Below are 18,508 nucleotides of genomic sequence, written 5' to 3'. Positions count from 1 at the left end.
AAGTTTCCACCTATCTTCTAGGGTGAGAGGTAATCGGAGGAGCCTTACCTTAATTAGCAATTCCTGAGGTTATTTGGAGAATAAAGTGACTCCAGTAACTTTTTTCATCTAAAAACATAAATCAATAGGTATTGATAGGACAGTTATGGTCAGAGTGGGGGGTTGAGTGGTTAGGTTAGGTTAGGTTACTCCAAATGGAATCACTTGTTAAAGAAAGTCAGGTACATCTCTTAACACCCTGTATACCATTTTTTACACAGTCCTTTGCCATACCAAAGCTAATAATTTATTATTTGATAATAATCAATGTTTTGATGATCATAAAACAAAAACGAAAAATAATTTAACACATTCTTTATTAACACTATTACAAGGTTTTGACAGATTAGTAGTTCTTGAAGTGTTTCAAACGATAGAGGTAAGCTAGTCTCTTGTTATTGCCGAAACTCATGTAGCCACTGTTGGGGGAGAAATTAATAACAGAACAATGCCCCAGATTAGGAGCTATTCCTGGAAAGTTGCTGAAGACTTGGAAAGAGGGGATATGCACTAAACGTACAGCATTCGAAGCTTCAGAAGACAGAATGGCCAAAATCTCAGAGCTCGGGTTAAATTTTAAGGATGTAATACTCGTAGTCAGATTAAGTATAATCTTTTGTGGCTTGGGAGCTTTGGAGTAAAGAATGTCCTTGGTCTCATAAATATTTACAACTCCCTGAGCGCTGCCAGTAGCAAAGTAGTTGCCTGAAGGACTGATAGCCAAACTGGAACCAGATAAGCAACCGTCATCCACCCACTTGTGAACAACCTTGAGGGTTGACATATCCCACACTGTGACGAGGCCCTCTGAGCCATGGCCATACAGCTTAGTACTATCGGGGCTGAAAGCTATTGCTGTGACGTCTCCGCTCTGTTTTAAGGTTTGAATGGACTCTCTTGATTTGGCGCAGATCAAGTGAATTTCTCCAAAACGTCCACCGATGGCTAAATACTTCCCACAAGGTGAAAGTTCAAACATAGACATTTTAGTTACGTCTTTAGGGAGCGGAATCCTCAGTGCTCTTGCATTCATTAAGTCATAAACATAAAAATAAGGGACGTTTGAGCCTAGATAAGCCTCAGAGCCATCTTTTGAGAAGCGTGAACAGTAAACGGGGAACTTCTTGAATGCAATGGAGTGAAGCTTTTCATTTTTCTTTCCATCGACTGTGAGAAGAGAAGCCACCCCGGAATGGCCAGCGACAAGAGCTACACTGGAAGTCGGATGGAACTCAATAGCTTGGATGATTGGCCCTTCAGTACCTGTTTCTTGGTTCAAATATTTCAAGCGTTTGAATTCAAGCGCTCCTTTGGGAAGGGAAATAGATGAGGTTTTAACAATGTGTCCGACAGACTGTAGAACTTCATCATCGCTATCTTCCTCAACCTTCCTGCTGAGGTCCGCCCAATCAGGGGTACCTACAAGTAGTTTGTATTTATGTTTCACAAGATCCGAATACTGTCCTGATTTCTCATTCACACCTCCGTCTGGCAAGTTTCTTCCTTGCACTTTGAGCACTGACCGGACATCCATGTCATCGTCGTCATCGTGCCATGCAGCAACATGTTTTTTATGTTTCCGTTCTTTCTTTTCTTGATTGTCACTGTCGCCTGTTACTTCAGAAAACTTTTCTACCAACCCTGCCGTATCACTGAAAAGTAATCTTGACAACCTGGAAGAACGTAAATTGATAAGTTACTGAAAGATTAAATATAAATATTTACATAAAGGATAGTTTTACAAGATAATATCATATTATTACATTTGTAAAAACCAAGACGCTGTAATATTTTCCCGTACAAAATAAGTTATGTATTTAAAATAGATTTAATTGATCCGTCCTGTAACAAAATATTTTTGTTGTAAATAATGTGTTCACCATAAAACTTACTTTTCTTCTTCTGTTTTAAAACGTTTTGCTGACGTTGACATGGCGAGATTGATCGGGTCCGAAGATGTATTCTAAGATATCACTGAACCTGCTTTAACTCTCAAATAAAATAATAGAAAATTCAAGTTATTTTGAGCATGTAAAACTTAAAACCATAAATATTGCTAACCAAATTGTCAAACTACTTTGACAGTTTTCAAAGCATGGCAGAACAGAATAGACAATTTATTTATGGGGAATGTGTGAAAAAATGTAAGGAAAAATCATAGACATTTTTAGTCTATGCATTAATCCAAACGGAGAATATACAGCCACTTCATGAATAATGTCCCAAATAAGTACCCAAGTTTTTTTTAATTAATACATTAGATATATTTTGAAAACATTACTTGGTAATATGGGTCTCATTGGGGAGTTTGAAGAAGAATTATAAAGAATTATTAATAATTTGAGAAAACAGATATCAATTATTGGAAATTAGGCAAGACATGTTTTTAATCTGCTTTGGGGTAAACCTAAAAATAAGGAACAAATAAATATCACACTGGCTCAAAATTTACTATGATCACCAGCTATTCAAAAATAAAAATAAAACCCAGCCAAAACAAAAAGGTGTAATAGAATATATATTCTAAAATATTTTTTAACGTTATTGTATATTATTATTATGTATCGATTCCCCTGTTGTTAATCGATAAAAAGAGCGACTGCGTAACAATTGTAATTATCGGCCTCCGTGGTTGAGTTTTTACGATCCTCGGTTACGAATCTGGAGATGGTGGGCTCAAATGTCGGCGTGCGTAAGTTAATTTCATTTAATTCATTTTTATGTATATTGTTATGTCACAATCTCATTCAAAAGTAGGAAATTTGAGACATTTTCCAGAGTTATATATACTTTCATTATCGACTTGGTGAAATACCACCATTCACAATCGAAACGTTGCTTGAAACGGCTCTAGCCGTGTCTGGTTACCAGATCTGAATAGTATCTGCTTCCCTTCCCCACTTCCTTCAGCATCAGAATACAGCTCCATACGGTTGGGACTCTTGTGCGGTAATCACATTTAAAAAATTAATAATTTATACATATAAATACTTATACACCTTCCGGGAGATTTTTGAAAACCATTTTGATTATTGATTCAGTCGCTTATTATGTTAAAATAAAAATACGTAGATTTAGAATAATCCCACTAAAAACTATAATTTACCTAGATACACGTATCCCAAAACATTATTATATCTGTGCGATAAATTCTATTGATTATGGAAAGCAAAATCCAGAACATCAAATTGTAAAATCACTTTTATGTTTTCTTTATCACACGTCATATCAATAGATATTCATTTAGAAAAGTGTCGCCTAGCGAATAAAAGGCTAACATTTTAGTCGACGAGCAGAGAGCAGACGATAAAACAGATTTCTTTATTGATTCACGAAACTAGTCAACAGCTCATACGCTGGCCGCTAGAGCTGCTAAATTCGTTTGGAGCGCAATGTATTTCTGTTCCCATCTCACTCGTTCTTATTACTTTTGCGTTGTGCATCATAGAATAATGAAAGCCATCTCACTCAAATGCTGAGACGCAACCATATTTTCAGGTGTGTTGACGGGAGTGGTTGTCTTTTGTGTATATTAAATTACGGGTATTAAAAATATTAAAATGTGAATTTAATGAACCTTTAAATTATTTCGGCAATGAGGTGGTGAGAAATTGTTTTAATTTTGATTGATGTGTATGTTTATAAAGTTCAAGTGTTTATATCCAAGTGCTGCTGTTCTCGGTGAATGTTTTGGTGATAATTGCTTACATAAACTGCAACCAATAATAACGTCAATAAAGATAGTAATACTAGTGCTATGTGCAACCTATTAAATATCAACGTAATCCTACCGCAGACAAATGTGTCACCCAGGTACGAGTAACCTATGTTTACAACTGCAGTAGCAGTCCTATGTCATAAACATTATTGCCATATTTATCAGCTCCGAACCATAAAACACCTATTTTTTCATAATAAGTAGGCCTTTCAAAAATGAGGAAGGTCTTTTATTTCTGTGTTTATTTTGGTCCATGCCCAATAGAAAAAATAACAAACATCATTATCTTCGTATGTTGTTTTCAATGAATTGGTTTCGATTACAGGCTGCCTTATGGGCAGTACTGGCCAAAATAAATATTTATTTTTCGTATGTGTACAAATTATTCTTAAAACTCGTAAACATTGCGCAATTAAATAAAATGTTTGCCCAACCACATTTCAAATTTATGATTGAATTTTGTTTTCTTTACAGCAGTTATTTGTGTAAAATTGAAAACTATCATCTAAAATAATGCTCCAGTATAAAAAGTCATCGAAACGAATCCTTCAAGTGTATATCATGTACAATAAATCAATGATATTTATTATAACTATATCCTTGAAGGAAGGATACTTACATTTCATGAACAAAATGACCTGTAACATGTAAATGTCAAAAAATGTAAAATGTTTTTATTCTTAGTACTGAATTAGGCACCTTCAGATACATTGCCACTTTTATACAATAAGCCTACATTTAGTACACAAAATGTTGAATTTTAAATGTATTATAACATAAAAGTAAATACATGCTCATTTGTCATTATTTTAGGAGCTGTAATCGGTAATCCTCAGGAGACCAGAGCCAGTCGCGGGCAGCGGCAGTGGCGTGGTGTGACATGATGTCCGGCTCCAAGGCAGAGTCCCCGGGGGCCCCGTCCGCCCCCAACCTGCTGCTCTACGTCAGCCCCCCCAACCTTCCGCTGCCACGGGTCCCCCAGTCCCACAGCCAGGAGTCTCAACACTTCCCTCCACAACTTGCTCATCGCAAACATCTCCCCAAGGAAGAGAACCTGCAGCACTTACAGTATCAATCCCCCTATCATAATGGCATCTCAATCCAAAAAGATTCCATGACAATGTCAAACATTCTCTCTATCGAAAATAGTTCTAACCATTCATCATCTGTCTACGCTTGCAAACCGGCGGGAGACTCCACTAACCCTAACAACGGTATTCCTGGCATTATGAACAACACCATTGTTGGCATACCGAACATGCAGGACGGACAGAGAATAATGCAGCGGGAGATGTTCGAATCGATGGCCAAAATCAATGATAAATCTGATGGTTCACGCATGATGTCCGCATGTGGCAATAACTATGTGGAATTGAGCCAAGAACAGGTGCAGGGCAACGCAAATATCGTAACTCTCGCTCGTTCAGAATCAGTGCGGTCCGAAGCCGGTGAATCTTGTTCCAGCCTGAGTTCCGGCGACAGCCAGAACGACTGCCCGAATAACATCTTAATAATGTCTGGACAAATGCCAACCAACGTCCACGGGCAACATATTAACAATCATAATCAGATTGTCTTGAATCAGAATGCCATGAATCAATTGCGGTCAACGGGTAACATAGTCATAACAAATAATCAGAATGGCATGTTACCGACTCAAATGGAAAACGCTCAAAATGGACAGAACGGTATATCTAACTTCCATATCATGAACAGTAACATGGCCCAGCATTCGATGACGAACCAAAACATGAGTATGATGAGCCAGCATATGATCGCGAGTCAGCGAAGCATTAATACCAATGTGATGGATAGTCAGAATGGTTCGAGCGAGCGTCGGGAAGGCTTGACGGAGCACGGAAGGCAGACTTTTGAGTGTAACAGTGTGGGAGTTGAAGGGATGATGCGGCAAGGGATGGGGATGGGCTTGGAGGGAGAGATGGTGATGGTGAACAATATGCCCCACCAGCTGGTGCGGACGCCGGCAGGTATAATGCTGAGCATGCTCCCGGCTAAACAGAGTGCAGTGGGTTCTAGTGTAAGTGTCGGTGTGGTGAACAGTGTGGCCAGTGCTGGAGGCAATAATGCAGTGCAATCATTTGTGCCGAGTGATGGTAGACAAGTGACCGTTCAATCGCAGCCGGAAGTGATAGTGATTCCCTTCGGGTGGAACAGGGTCGTTGATGGAAACAACGTCTACTATATCAGGTAACTACTATATCTAATACATTTTATTTAATAGCTTCCAAATATCTGATGCTTGATTCCTGATCTTCAACAGATGCTTTGAGTACATATAAATAAATATATTAATTTTTTTGTGGGTTAAAAATAATTTTATTGTGTTTCTAGTTACCTACACCTGCTGATAAATTTTGTTGATTATTATATATTTTTTTTAAATTAAGGCGGGTCTCCAGTGACAATATTACCACCAACATTGAACTAAATGTTTGTACAAACATGAAACATTGGGTCAGGGCTACAATGTTTTTGTTTTCCATGGCTGATGTAAAACAAAAAACATTGCGGCTCCGACCCAATGTTTTTGTTTTTGATTTGTTTGACATGTTTTGAAAACATTTGGTCACCGGAGACCAAACTTCAGCAGAACATTTTATTTTATTTAGAGCAAACTATTTTAGGTACCACTTATGTATATTTATTTAATATTAAAATTCCTCGTTATTTTGTTTGTTTACATGTAAAATAATAATGTATTGCTTTTAGCTCTGTGTAGTAAGTAATTTGTTTAATATATTATCATGATTGCTGCATTTTATTTTTTCCACATCTTTATGTGTAATTTGATATTATTGTAGGGTTATTTTGTATTATTATTTGTATTTAATTTTGTAAATAAATTATGGTTTGAAACATTTTTTAAAGGTGTTGAATTTATATATCTCTTCTATGAAATTCACCTCTTTCAAAACTCACGAGGCTCAGAGCATTCCACTTAGGCAATCCCCGCAAAATTAATTGTTAAAATAATAATTCGGTAATTTTTATAGCGCCATTTTTGTGACGGGTTACCTCAAGGGTTATGTGAAATATCACCTCGAGGACACTGTCTGGCACAATTTTATTTATTTTAAACTAACTAACTAACCATTACGCCGTTTCTACGCAGGGTTAGGCAGAGAGAATGAACTGCCAAACAACTCGGTCTTGGCACATACTCCTTGCTTCATTCACATTCATACATACCATTCTGTTAATCTGACTCTTAACATGGCCCGACTCTAGTATTTGGTTCACTTAATTGTGCTACGTCATCCTCGGGCACCTCCGAATTCTACCATTCACATCTGCGTCATATATATTCTCATTATATTAATATTTATAAAAGTATGGATCATGTTTACATTTTAGAATTCTTACCAAAATAATTAAATAAACCCCAAATATTTTAATACACTTTCAAAACTCCTCTTAAGTTAGGAGTACATTACTTTTTAATTACGTTTTGACGTACAAATACGCCCCTGAAGTGATAACTCACAAAAGCGGCGCTATAAAAATTGTCCAATATTATTATTATTATTAAATAAATACGTAACTTATAGCTAAATCCATAAGCCATAAACTGCTCACCAAACTAAATTCTTCGATCTTCAAAACGTTTTATGCTTTGAGCTATGGGAAACTTTCCATTCTTTATTATTTATATTCTGTAGGATTATTCAAAAGCTCGCGCAACCTATTTACCATTAATTTACCGCGAAAAAATGTGGCTGTAAAAATTTATCACAATCGTGCGTTAAATCATGTTGGCATAGAGGATGGATAGGTAGTTACTATTGGAGAAAGAAATAAAAAAAAAAAAAAAACATTTAGATGCTTAAGAGGAAGCTACAAGCTTAAAATGTGTATATTCTTGGTATACCTTATATTGTAAATAGGCATTAAAATCGCTTGACAAACGGAGTCTAGAAACGTTCGATTTTAAGTATAAAACTGTTTTTATTTTTTTTATTTCGTAAATAATTTTATAAGAAAGCAAAAAAGTTAATCAAGTGTAACTGTCACAGATAATCTTTGCTATAAAACTGTATTTTTTTAAAGTTGTTTCCTTTACGCGTTCATACATTTCTATTGAAAAAAATTTTTAGTAGTTATATTTTTTATTGAGTAATTTATTTTTTTATTTGTATTCTACTCAAGCGAAACGATAGGAAAACCTTAAATTTAATATAGTTATTTTTGGTATTCATAATGTACACCGATTCGTTATGTTGTAAAGATTAATCAAAATAGTGATTTAGCAGCTTCGCCTTAACCCCTACAGCATTTGAGGGTCATATATGACCGTGCGTCTATATTTTATAAAAGTATTTTTATCTTTTTTTCATACTTGGAAATACATATTTTTTTGACCTTAGAAAGAGAAATAATTATTCTTTCCAGTTTGCCTCAAATATTTAACTTACTGGAATCCATTAATAAAATCCTAAAAATATCCAAAATGAATAATTACTATTTCGCGCCGCTATCGTAACAATCGGTTTAACTTTAAAAATTATTTCTTATTTTTTCTATTAAATGAACGAGATAAAAGTGAAGGTACAGTTTTCTTACAAATTCCCCAAACAAAACGAACGTGTTTTCGAAATATCGATTTCACTCAATTTTTCTATGATTGGAGTAAAAAATTAAGTAAAAACATTGTTCACGTTTGATAATAAAAATTTATTATTTAGAAATAATGATGTTTATTTTAAATGCATACACCGGAAAGATAATTTTATCTAGTTTCTAAAATCGCATTTGTTTTAACCGAAAATTAAAAAAATAAGATTTATATAGCGCATTTCAAATACACAGAAAACATTGCTAACTGTCTAAATGTGATGAAAGTACTTTACTCATTAAAATACAGAGGATGATTTGAGGCGCTCAGCGGAAGAGTGCACCAACCAACAAAAATTCATAATCAGCGATAACATCATATTGTTAAAGATAAGTAGCTAATTTAGTAAAGAAAGAACTATATTATATAGCGCCATCCTTTGAAATCATTGAAAACTAAAATTGGGCCACTTATTGTCTTCATAAGATATGACAAAAATCTTTAACAATCTGATTTTTTCGCTGATTAAATTTTTTGTATGTTGACCACTCTTCCGCTGAGCGCCTCATTTCACGTGCAAGATTCATACGTACCTACCTACCACAGTCCGCTCTAACCGTTAAATGACCGCTGAGAAATAAATGTGCCTTAGTTGAAATGACCCAGAATTCCCAAGGTTCTCGATTAATTGAAGTTAAACGCATAGGAAATTGCCAACAATGCGCCAGCTGTACTCTGTATGACGGTAAGAGAAACGAAGAACACACTCGCGTATTGCCCTATAAAATAACCTACATTTGTTATTGTATTTTCAATCAAACTAGATATAATCCTAATATTAAAGTGGTTTCCGGAAACATGTTATGATCATGCATTAAGGCGATGCCATACGTAGTAATGCAAAATTATGTGTTTTTGGTTTGAAAATGTTGTCGCCTAGAAATGTTTCAGATGCTTCAATTAAATACTGCGAGTAGAATACATCTTGGCCTTTGAAATAATCGAGTATATTTTAGATAAGTCTTTTTATAAGCCCAGAAAAAAATAATGTAAAGGCCTATGAAAACTGCTTTAATGTTCAAAATCTCCTACTTACAAACCCATTTTCGATTATGATTTTATTGTATAATGTGACAAATTAAGTTATTTATAAAATGATCGGAAACAAATTAAATAATAATGCCTGAACATCCACAAAATAAAATAAAAGGCACCTTTTGGCCATGTTTTTTTCTTGCATAAATCAAAACAGGCGGATGGTGTTAAGCGGGAATTTAAACCTTATCGCCACCTACGTAAGGGTTGTTGTTGATAGCGGCTCAATTTAAAATATTGCACGACGTAGTGCATCGCCTTAAATATTTATAATTCTTGAAAACATTATGACTACTATTTTTTAACAAAGTAAAATGAAGGTTGTATACTTTGCACAATATATCGACACATTTCGATTAAACAACCGTTCAGATGAAAAGTAAAAACGCGTAATAAATAAAATCAATAACTGGCGACAATTTTCAGTAATTTTCAGGTTTTCTTCGAAAAATACTTCCGCGTACATTCGATTGTTTCATTTAGAAATATATTCAATTCAATTCCAATCTTTAGCTTAAACCAGGTTAATATTATTGTTAATTACAACTGATAGATGTAAAAAATAAATTTAAAATTCACAGCTGACTCGCCTATTTATTAATAATTAATAATTAAATATTATTATTAAATTTCTTAGATTTTCGCATTATGGGGCTGACAGATTACGCTATAGTTATCATGGCTTGGCCTGTTTCAACATATCTCTCGCCATACAAACCCAATGTGAATGTATGGCAAGTGATATGTTGAAATAGGCCAATCCACGAGAAAATAGTGTGATCTGTCACAGGAGCTGACCAAACAATAATAGTAGGTTCCAACTTCCTTATAGCCCACGCATTTCTAGGATATTTACATATGGGTAGAGATCTGCTAACCTAACTAGAACAAGCTATAAGTATGTTAGATTGGTACTTCTTCTTGATTGCCATATATTATTCCGGTGATTCATCCCGGGTGCAGCATCTCTAGTCATAGGATGTTTTGTTGACAGTAAGTAAGTCTGGGCATTTTCGCCAAAATTTTGATATTTTATTTTTGCTAAATTTGAAAAATTCGACGTAGATGTTCTTTACGTCCAACGATTTTTATTTTTTTTCGAAAATTAGATTTTTTGTATGAACATTTTCAGGAAATTTCAGTTTGGCCGTGCGCCGCACGGATATCTTGAAAATCTTCATTCAAAACATCGAATTTTCGAAAAACGACGTTTTTAGCTACAACAACATCAATAATGCCATTTTTTGTCATATTTGCACTCAGTACACCCATAAGTCACGAGCCGCCACTGCGATGAACTCTTCATTGCTCAGAATACTACTGTAGGATAATAATGTGGATTCTTCAGTGGACATCTCCAATCTATCACTTAATAAATACGTAAGATCGTTGCTGGGGCACTTCAGTTATGTATAAAAATATATTAAAAATGCTGTTTAATAGTTTTATAATTGTACACAATTTTATGAACTATTTCCATGTAAAAGTCTCTGAAAAGGGCGTTAAACATATATATTGTCAACGTCAATGAAACCAACGGATTCTTTACCAAAAATGTTAGAGTTGATTTTTTTTAATGTTGGTCCAAATATTTGTAAATCCTGTATATTTTCCAAAAATATACTATGCAAGCTATTTAAGACACCACCAAATTAATCTTACATATCTAAAATTAAATACGAAATCTGACTTTGTTTAATTCAATGCAGAAGTGGGACGTTATACATACACACATTTTTAAAATCTAAATAATTAATTTTAAATTTATGAAATATTCGATAGTTGCATTTAACTGACTAAATAATGTTAATTACTAAATTTTCGTGCTAAAAATATTTAACTTTCCAATATTCTACTAAAAATAACTACGAAAAAGGCAATCAAAATCGGGGGACATGACTAAAACGCAAGGTAAAAACTTTGCCGAAAATGATCGTCGACGAAAACAGACAATATATTTTTTAAATATAATACCAGTACAGATAACATTGCAGTGCCCAACCCATGCACGAAGCCCGGTATTAAACCTTGATTATTTTGAAAAACTAATGTAATTGTATTTTGTAAATAAAAAAATATCTTTAAATGATCTGAAAGCAGATGTAACTTTCGTACGTTACCATTTTCTAAAATTTATTAAGAACTGGTAAATTCACCAATTTACATAAGACATTTCGACTCCTAGGCTCCACACAGGTCAATAATGAAATTGATTATCCTGTTCATGAAAGAAATTTGGTAAATGTTTGATCCAAAAGTAAGGAAAAACTGAGCTTAGTACACAAGCAGTGGACAACAGGACAACACTTCTATGGGTTGATCTCTTAATTCATTGGATGCAATTAGGGTTTTCAAATCCCGCGGGATTGCCGATTTGAGAAGAGTGAGTTACCCTGTATCTACAGTGTAGGGGCTTAGGGAATGGATTTATTATTACGGGTCTTAAAGAGGCCCGGATTATATGAAGGAGGAAAAACAGGTGCCGGTAGCTCGTTCCACATATTAACCGTCTTACACAAAAACGAGTCGAAGATTCCCCCGTTCTCACTGCCAAAGCAGTTTGTCAGCAGGTCAATTAGACAATATTAATCATAGCACCAAAGAACATTATATAACTAGAAACCACAACGTAGAAAATATATACTAATAAAATTTCAAGTACAATACGAAGGCACAAAATATACAACAGATAGATATCGTCACACGCTCATAGGCATACAAACTCTCAAAGTCACATAACATACATTCTTCGAAATAGAATCTATGTAGGTTTTAAAGTTTCCGAGCTTGAGATGCGGCTCTATGCTCTCTTCTCTTTTCATTGCATCAAAATGAGTTTCTCTATCATTGTAAAATATTATTTTTTGGTTTTACGCCCAGCCGGGCTTTTACATATATTTTAAAACAATATATCTAGTAAGCTATCGAAACTTATACAAAAAAAATTTAAAGCCTATGAATATAAAATAATATTAGTAAAATATGTAACACATAAAATATTATCGAAACTAGAACAATACTACATATAAGACAAATCACTAAAACTACATTACCAACGCTACTCTAATTTGTAGGGTTCAACAAAGTTCTGGTATAGATTACGCTTAATTCTATAAATGCAGTCAATAAATATATCTATGTATCCCCATTCTTGTTGCCCAGATCATGCATCCTATTGGTCAGTGAGTGTGTCTGATAGTTGGTTGTGTATGTACTGCAGTACAATGTTATATTTTGTCTTGTATTCCTCGTCGGCACATGGAATTTAACAGTGGCAACGATGGCAGGACTGTCAATTAAGCTGTTAATGACTCTGTAACATAACCAGGTCGGACTAAATTCTCCTGTCAGACTCATAATTCTCCTGTGTTACTAGATGCTATAATAATATTAGTGTTATAGATTCATCAAACTGACATAATTAATGTAATCAAATGGAATTCTGAGCATAAAATTTACGTACCTAAAAATTTGTGCTGAACTCTTTCTTTATTGTTAGAGTGAACTTTTTATAAAGGGGACAAAATAGGTGAATTATATTCCACTTGACTTCTGAAATATAGAGGGTTCTCATACAATCTAAGGACTTCAAATCAGTTAAAAGTTCTGCAAAGAAAGCCAAGCATCTTAATTAAATTTAAATTGCATCATCATCAAGCATCAATATTGACTCTGATAGTATTAATAATTGCAAACGGTTTTTTTTAAATCCCGCACATGAAAATTGCGCAAATCCGCGGGTTCAAGTACTGCTAAAATCCCGCGGGTTTGGGGGATTGCAAACCCTAGATAAATGTCTTCATGAGATGCCCTTTAAGGCGATGCACTACGTCGTGTAATATTTTAAATTGAACCGCTATCAATTCCCGCTTAACACCATCCACCTGTTTTGATTTGTGCAAGAAAAAAACATGGCTAAAAAGTTCCTTTTATTTTATTTTGTGGATGTTCAGGCATAAATATTTAATTTTTTTTCGAACATTTTATAAATAACTTAATTTGCCACATTATACAATAAAATAAAAACCGAAAATGGGTTCGTAAGTAGGAGATATTGATCTTTAAAGCAGTTTTCATAGGCTTCATAAATTATTTTTTTCTGGGCTTATAAAAAGACTTATCTAAAAAATACTCGATTATTTCAAAGGCCAAGATGTATTCTACTCGCAGTATTTAATTAAAGCATCTGAAACATTTCTAGGCGACCAAATTTTCAAACCAAAAACACATGATTTTGCATTACTACGTATGGCATCGCCTTAATGTTTTAATTTAATCGGTTGGTCGTGAATAAATAAACACTTCCATTGCTTGCATTCTTTCACCGCATCAGTCATCCGCAATTCCTGATATATAATAATAATAAATAATCTTCATACTATGCATTTTTCGCCCTCCGTGGTCCCGCCCTATCCGGACGGGTTTGCTCGTGAACTTGATGCGGCCTCCGTCGGTCGCCGGTTGCATAACAATGTGAAATGTGAACCCCTCCGCCGCGCCGCGTGGAGTGCCCCCGCTCCCCGCGCCAGATATGCTCACACATTTTAGGGTCCTCTGGCGGAGGCTTCGCTCTGTAGGCCTACCATGCTGTCCGGGTTGCTGGAACAACTCAAAAGCTTGTAGGTACAGAATAAATAATGAGGAATTGATATAATATTACGTAATTGTAAAAAGCATTCACTTTGTGGCTCATCATAATTTACAATAAAAACACATAAATTTGTTTTTGACCACTATAGTTTTATTTCACTCTACCGGTTTCGGAAGAACCCTTCATTATTGAGGGATTTTCTGATATCAAGTGCTTCTAAATTATCTAATTTTTTTGCCTTTGTAATAATAACTCCAGTATAATAAATAATCAAATTAATCTGTCTTATAGTCCTATTCTAGACATATTTCCAGTTAACCGCTCTGTTCTTCCTGGAATTCCTGTAATTACCCCTTGCACTTTGTCCACCCTCAAACACCATTTTTGTATATATATGTCAATATTTTGTGTAGTAGATCAGTTTTTAATATTCTCCTGACGAAGGAAGGGTTCTTCCGAAACCGGTAGAGTGAAAATAAAACTATAGTGGTCAAAAACAAATTTATGTGTTTTTATTGATATAATATTGATTGATATAGCTATGTTATTAATAAATTCATTTTCATAGGAAAGTATTTGTGTACAGTTATAATTTTAATTTATTCTAAAAAAAAATCTATAAGACGACGTCAAATTATAGTTGTCGAGTGTGTCATCCTTGGGGATGCTGTTTGAAGGTTCTTTTTGAGGAAATGAAGGAGTGAGTTCAGGGTTTGAAGAGACCCATGTTGTGCCCATATAGCGCCATTTTCGTGAAAAATCACTTCAAGGGCGTTGTAGGAGGGAGGAAACGCAGATATCAGCAATTTTCGATTCCACAGCCGGGCTGTTGAACTCAAGAACGAGTCGTAGAAATGACCCTTACTAATTTGACCGTTTATTTAGTTGGTCGATGCATTTGAAAGATAAGTCACCTGTTTACAAATTGGGCACGCGTTTGTTGGCGTGTTTCTCGACTGCACTCGTGCCGAAGAGGTCAATAACGTTAGCTCCTCGGAGCATCTTCCATTGAAATACCGGTAGCACAAGGACAGCATTCCCACCTACTGCATGTGCTCTAAGGGGTTCCATGCTAACTCAACACAGTGACTATTCAACACACCTTTAAAAAGTGATATAAAATCATTAAAAACGATGAAAAAAAAAACTACGGAATAGGATTGTCTTATTTCTTACAGCTGGCCTAAATACATATAAATATATACAAAAAGCATTAAAATATAGAAAAACACAGTGAAATAAACAGAAGAAATAGTAAATAAGTATGTAAACAATGGAAATATAAAATTGAGTAAATAAGTTAACCTCAAAAGAAAATAGGACTCAAAATAGTAAAATTTGTGATACGAATAAGTATTCGTTCAAGGTACAGTGACATTTGCTTAGTAAGAATGTTTTTAATGGTGTTTTAAATGCCACGGAACCATTAAAATTGATGTGTTGTGGTATGTTTTTGTATACTTTATTTTTAATGGCCATGTAATGAGGTCCTTTTTGGAAGGACGTCTTTTGATTGCCCTTCATGTAAACAACTCGTAAATGTGTATTAATAAATGGAGTCTAGAGATTATTTTAAAAAAAGTGACCGCTTTTAGTGGATTTGTCCTTTCATTAGTGACTCATTAAAACTAAATAATAGTTGCATTATCAAGTCCGCCCTCTATAGGTTGAGTCTTAATTATAAATCAGAAACTATGTTTGTGTGTCCTGATGGATAAAAACTCTCAAACGGTAAATGGGAGATTTTAAACTTTAACACATTTTTTATATGCCTGATTATTTTTTTAAATACATATGTATAAAAAGAGTCACAAAAACTGCCCTATTAAAGCAAAAGCAATGTGTAAAGTATGTAATTAATGCGGTTATCAAATTTTCAAACCACGTGATTTTGGAATACATTGCATCGACTTGAGGTAGGCGACACATTACGCTATACGCATCGTGGCTTGGCCTATTTCAGCCTATCGTTCGCCATACGCTACCAATGGGAATGTACGGCGAGGGTTATGCTGAAATATGCCAAGCCACGAAAGTATAGCGCGTTTATATCGTGGTCTGTCATAGGCTTAACTGTAAAAAATAAGGCAAGACGCCATATACTTACCTAGTAAAATTGTTCAACACGAAAAATGGGTATTAAGCCATAGACTAAATTAGACTAGACACGGCATATTCATTTAAAAATAACCCCAACACAATTTTGGTTTGGTTCACATGCACATTTATGAAAAGGCCCACGCATTATGTCGCAATGCGAAATGGGCACTGTGCATTGCGTTTTACCTTTTGTTGGTCTATTTTGCTTCTCAGCTATGCTGGGCAAGTTCATTTTTTCAATCACAAAAATAACCGAGTTCCAAATATTTAAATTTGAATTATGTCCATATTACATGACAACAAATTCTCCGTGGTTTCGATTACGAGTTTGAACGCTTGTACAAGGAGTTTAAACAGAGTTGGGTTGTTAAGTTCATCTCCATATTTGTGACGTACGCTACGTGGCGTTATTTTTTAAAATGAATTCAACTAGACAGGGCTAATCTAGTATAATACATCAATGGTAAAGTCATTTAGAAAATACTTTTTTTTAATGGTTTTATTCAGTTGACTTTTTTACAGTTGTATTTTACATAAATATTTTACATACCTGTCCTAAAGTACTTATAATAATGTATTACCTTATTACGTGTCCCATCCTATCCCAAACCCCCGGCAGTCCTGTGCTGAGCTGCCTTGATAAATCACCCATCCGTTCGATCTTCTGTTCCGAGATTGAGCTCGGACTAATGTCTTGATTCCACTAAACTGTGCTCTCCCCACTCATCTGCAGGCTTTTTGTTTCCTTTGGCTCGCCCGCAAGCAAACCTGTCCCGACAGCTGCATCGTTATAATTACCTACTGGTATGGCGATCACAGCCGCGTGTACCAACACAACATACAACTTACCATCCTACCAGTGGCGGTTATTCACGGGGGACAATGTGGGCGATCCCCACCAGATATTCCTGAAACCTACTAAGGACGGGTTGTTTCACACACGGAGAAAACTTACTTATAAATATTGCTAATTTATTAAAAATCTCTTCAACTTATTGGTATTCCGGTTAGAAACGAGACTGCAGGTCTTTAACGAATGAATTGACAGGTTTCCTAATAAACTATCAGTAAAACACGAATGTGTTATGGCGATTTCAGAACACGCGTTTATAAAAAAATTTAATGTACCAAAAGTTTATTAGGACACCGCGGATTTGAATAAATCGGCAATACTCGTTTTTATCCGTGCAGAATTTAAACAATTCATCAAATTCTCTCACGATCATAAAACCAGAGCCAAGCAAACAGACATGCTAAATATTCCTAAATGTAATTCTACCTTTGGACAAAGAAACTCTGAATTTTTAGCAATTAAATTATATAATTAACTCCCTCTCAACATCAAACAAAGGAAAACGAAAAATAACTACATTAAGGACATCAAATCTTGGCTTAGGGAAATATCGGAAGAAGAACTAGCTAATATATTTAAAACGTCATCTTAGTTGCTGAAAACGTATACTAACATATATAGTCCCCCTCAGCACAGGATCTCCTAGTGAGGAGGACTTCAATGATCTGTTTTAATTTTATATATATATTTTATTTCATGTGCCATACAAAAATGTACCTAATTATTTAAAAAAGTAACTAAATAAAAATAAAAAAAAAAATAAAAAAATAAAAAATTTCAAAGTAAAAATTAAAGTTCAGTGAAATTTCTATTCACGTTCTGTTATTACTTCATCATGTGCCGGATGTTTCAGAGTACATGGATGGTAACAGAACTTGCATACGACTTTCAAAGAATTTGAATTTTAACTTTGAAATTTGATAGAATGTTCAAATTCTGTAACAAAACCCGTCTGTAGAGAAAAAAATTGGTCGATGTCTTCATCAAAATGAATAAATTCTTCAAACATAAAAGCAATAAACATAATTTTTGCAGAAATTAAACATACTAATTTCGGTTGTCCGTGCATGTGGGCTTAATTTGAAATTGAACCTATTCCTGCGTAATGCGTTTAATTATTTAAGGTCCATTATATTTATTCGGACAAGGACACTTGCGTGAACACGTGTCCAGATATATTCTGAATTATTAATATATTATTGGGAATTGATCATTCAGTCACATTTTTAACACTATATTGATAAAAAGCCGTAGGTACCTACTCATTTTCTCCGTGCACTATCGAAAAAATGTTCGAGCCGCCACTGCATTCCACCATCCGATCCGTACAACAGACGAGATGCAATTCTTCGCTCTGTGCTGCCCTTTGCTTTGCTTTTTGTAGTGATAATAACTTGTCGATGGCCGTTCTTACCCTCAAAGACAATGCCATTTGGGTAAGATTCCGAAATATGCGCTTCATTATTACGGTCCTGCCACTGAGAGTTACATTGGAGTTTTCCTTTTTGTTGACTTCCAGCCATGGTTCGAACCTTCGCT

At 34.8% G+C, this 18,508-nt stretch overlaps 2 protein-coding genes across 3 annotated transcripts in view; one reads left to right on the top strand and one right to left on the bottom strand.

The window, feature by feature from the left end:
* Positions 1 to 345: 345 nt before the first annotated feature.
* wcd (U3 small nucleolar RNA-associated protein 18 homolog wicked) lies at positions 346 to 2,154 on the bottom strand. The gene is made up of 2 exons (XM_089632805.1): positions 1,932 to 2,154; positions 346 to 1,712 (listed from the first exon to the last, which is right to left on the bottom strand). Exons 1-2 carry the CDS (start codon positions 1,970 to 1,972, stop codon positions 386 to 388), a joined length of 1,368 nt encoding a protein of 455 aa, XP_089488931.1. The 5' UTR covers positions 1,973 to 2,154; the 3' UTR covers positions 346 to 385.
* A 1,389-nt stretch (positions 2,155 to 3,543) lies between these two features.
* LOC149422999 (uncharacterized) overlaps positions 3,544 to 18,508 on the top strand; it is a 259,856-nt gene continuing 244,891 nt past the window's right edge. For both annotated transcript variants that reach the window (XM_089632415.1, XM_089632416.1), the window contains exons 1-2: positions 3,544 to 3,852; positions 4,571 to 5,965. In XM_089632415.1, coding sequence (XP_089488541.1) covers positions 4,638 to 5,965 — 1,328 coding nt within the window. In that variant the 5' untranslated portion in view covers positions 3,544 to 3,852; positions 4,571 to 4,637. The remainder of the gene's footprint in view (positions 3,853 to 4,570; positions 5,966 to 18,508) is intronic.

The sequence above is a fragment of the Hesperophylax consimilis genome, chromosome 6 (genome assembly GCF_061612785.1).
Source record: "Hesperophylax consimilis isolate HC1 chromosome 6, BYU_Hcon_1.0, whole genome shotgun sequence".
Taxonomy (NCBI): domain Eukaryota; kingdom Metazoa; phylum Arthropoda; class Insecta; order Trichoptera; family Limnephilidae; genus Hesperophylax; species Hesperophylax consimilis.
This window is presented reverse-complemented; position numbering and strand designations above follow the sequence as displayed.

What these genes read in the sequence shown, in the direction of transcription:
- wcd (XM_089632805.1), bottom strand. Translation starts at nt 1,972, where the DNA reads ATGTCAACGTCAGCAAAACGTTTTAAAACAGAAGAAGAAAA. An exon ending in TTTAAAACAGAAGAAGAAAA is followed by an intron (nt 1,713 to 1,931) that starts GTAAGTTTTATG and finishes ACGTTCTTCCAG; the next exon opens with GTTGTCAAGATTACTTTTCA.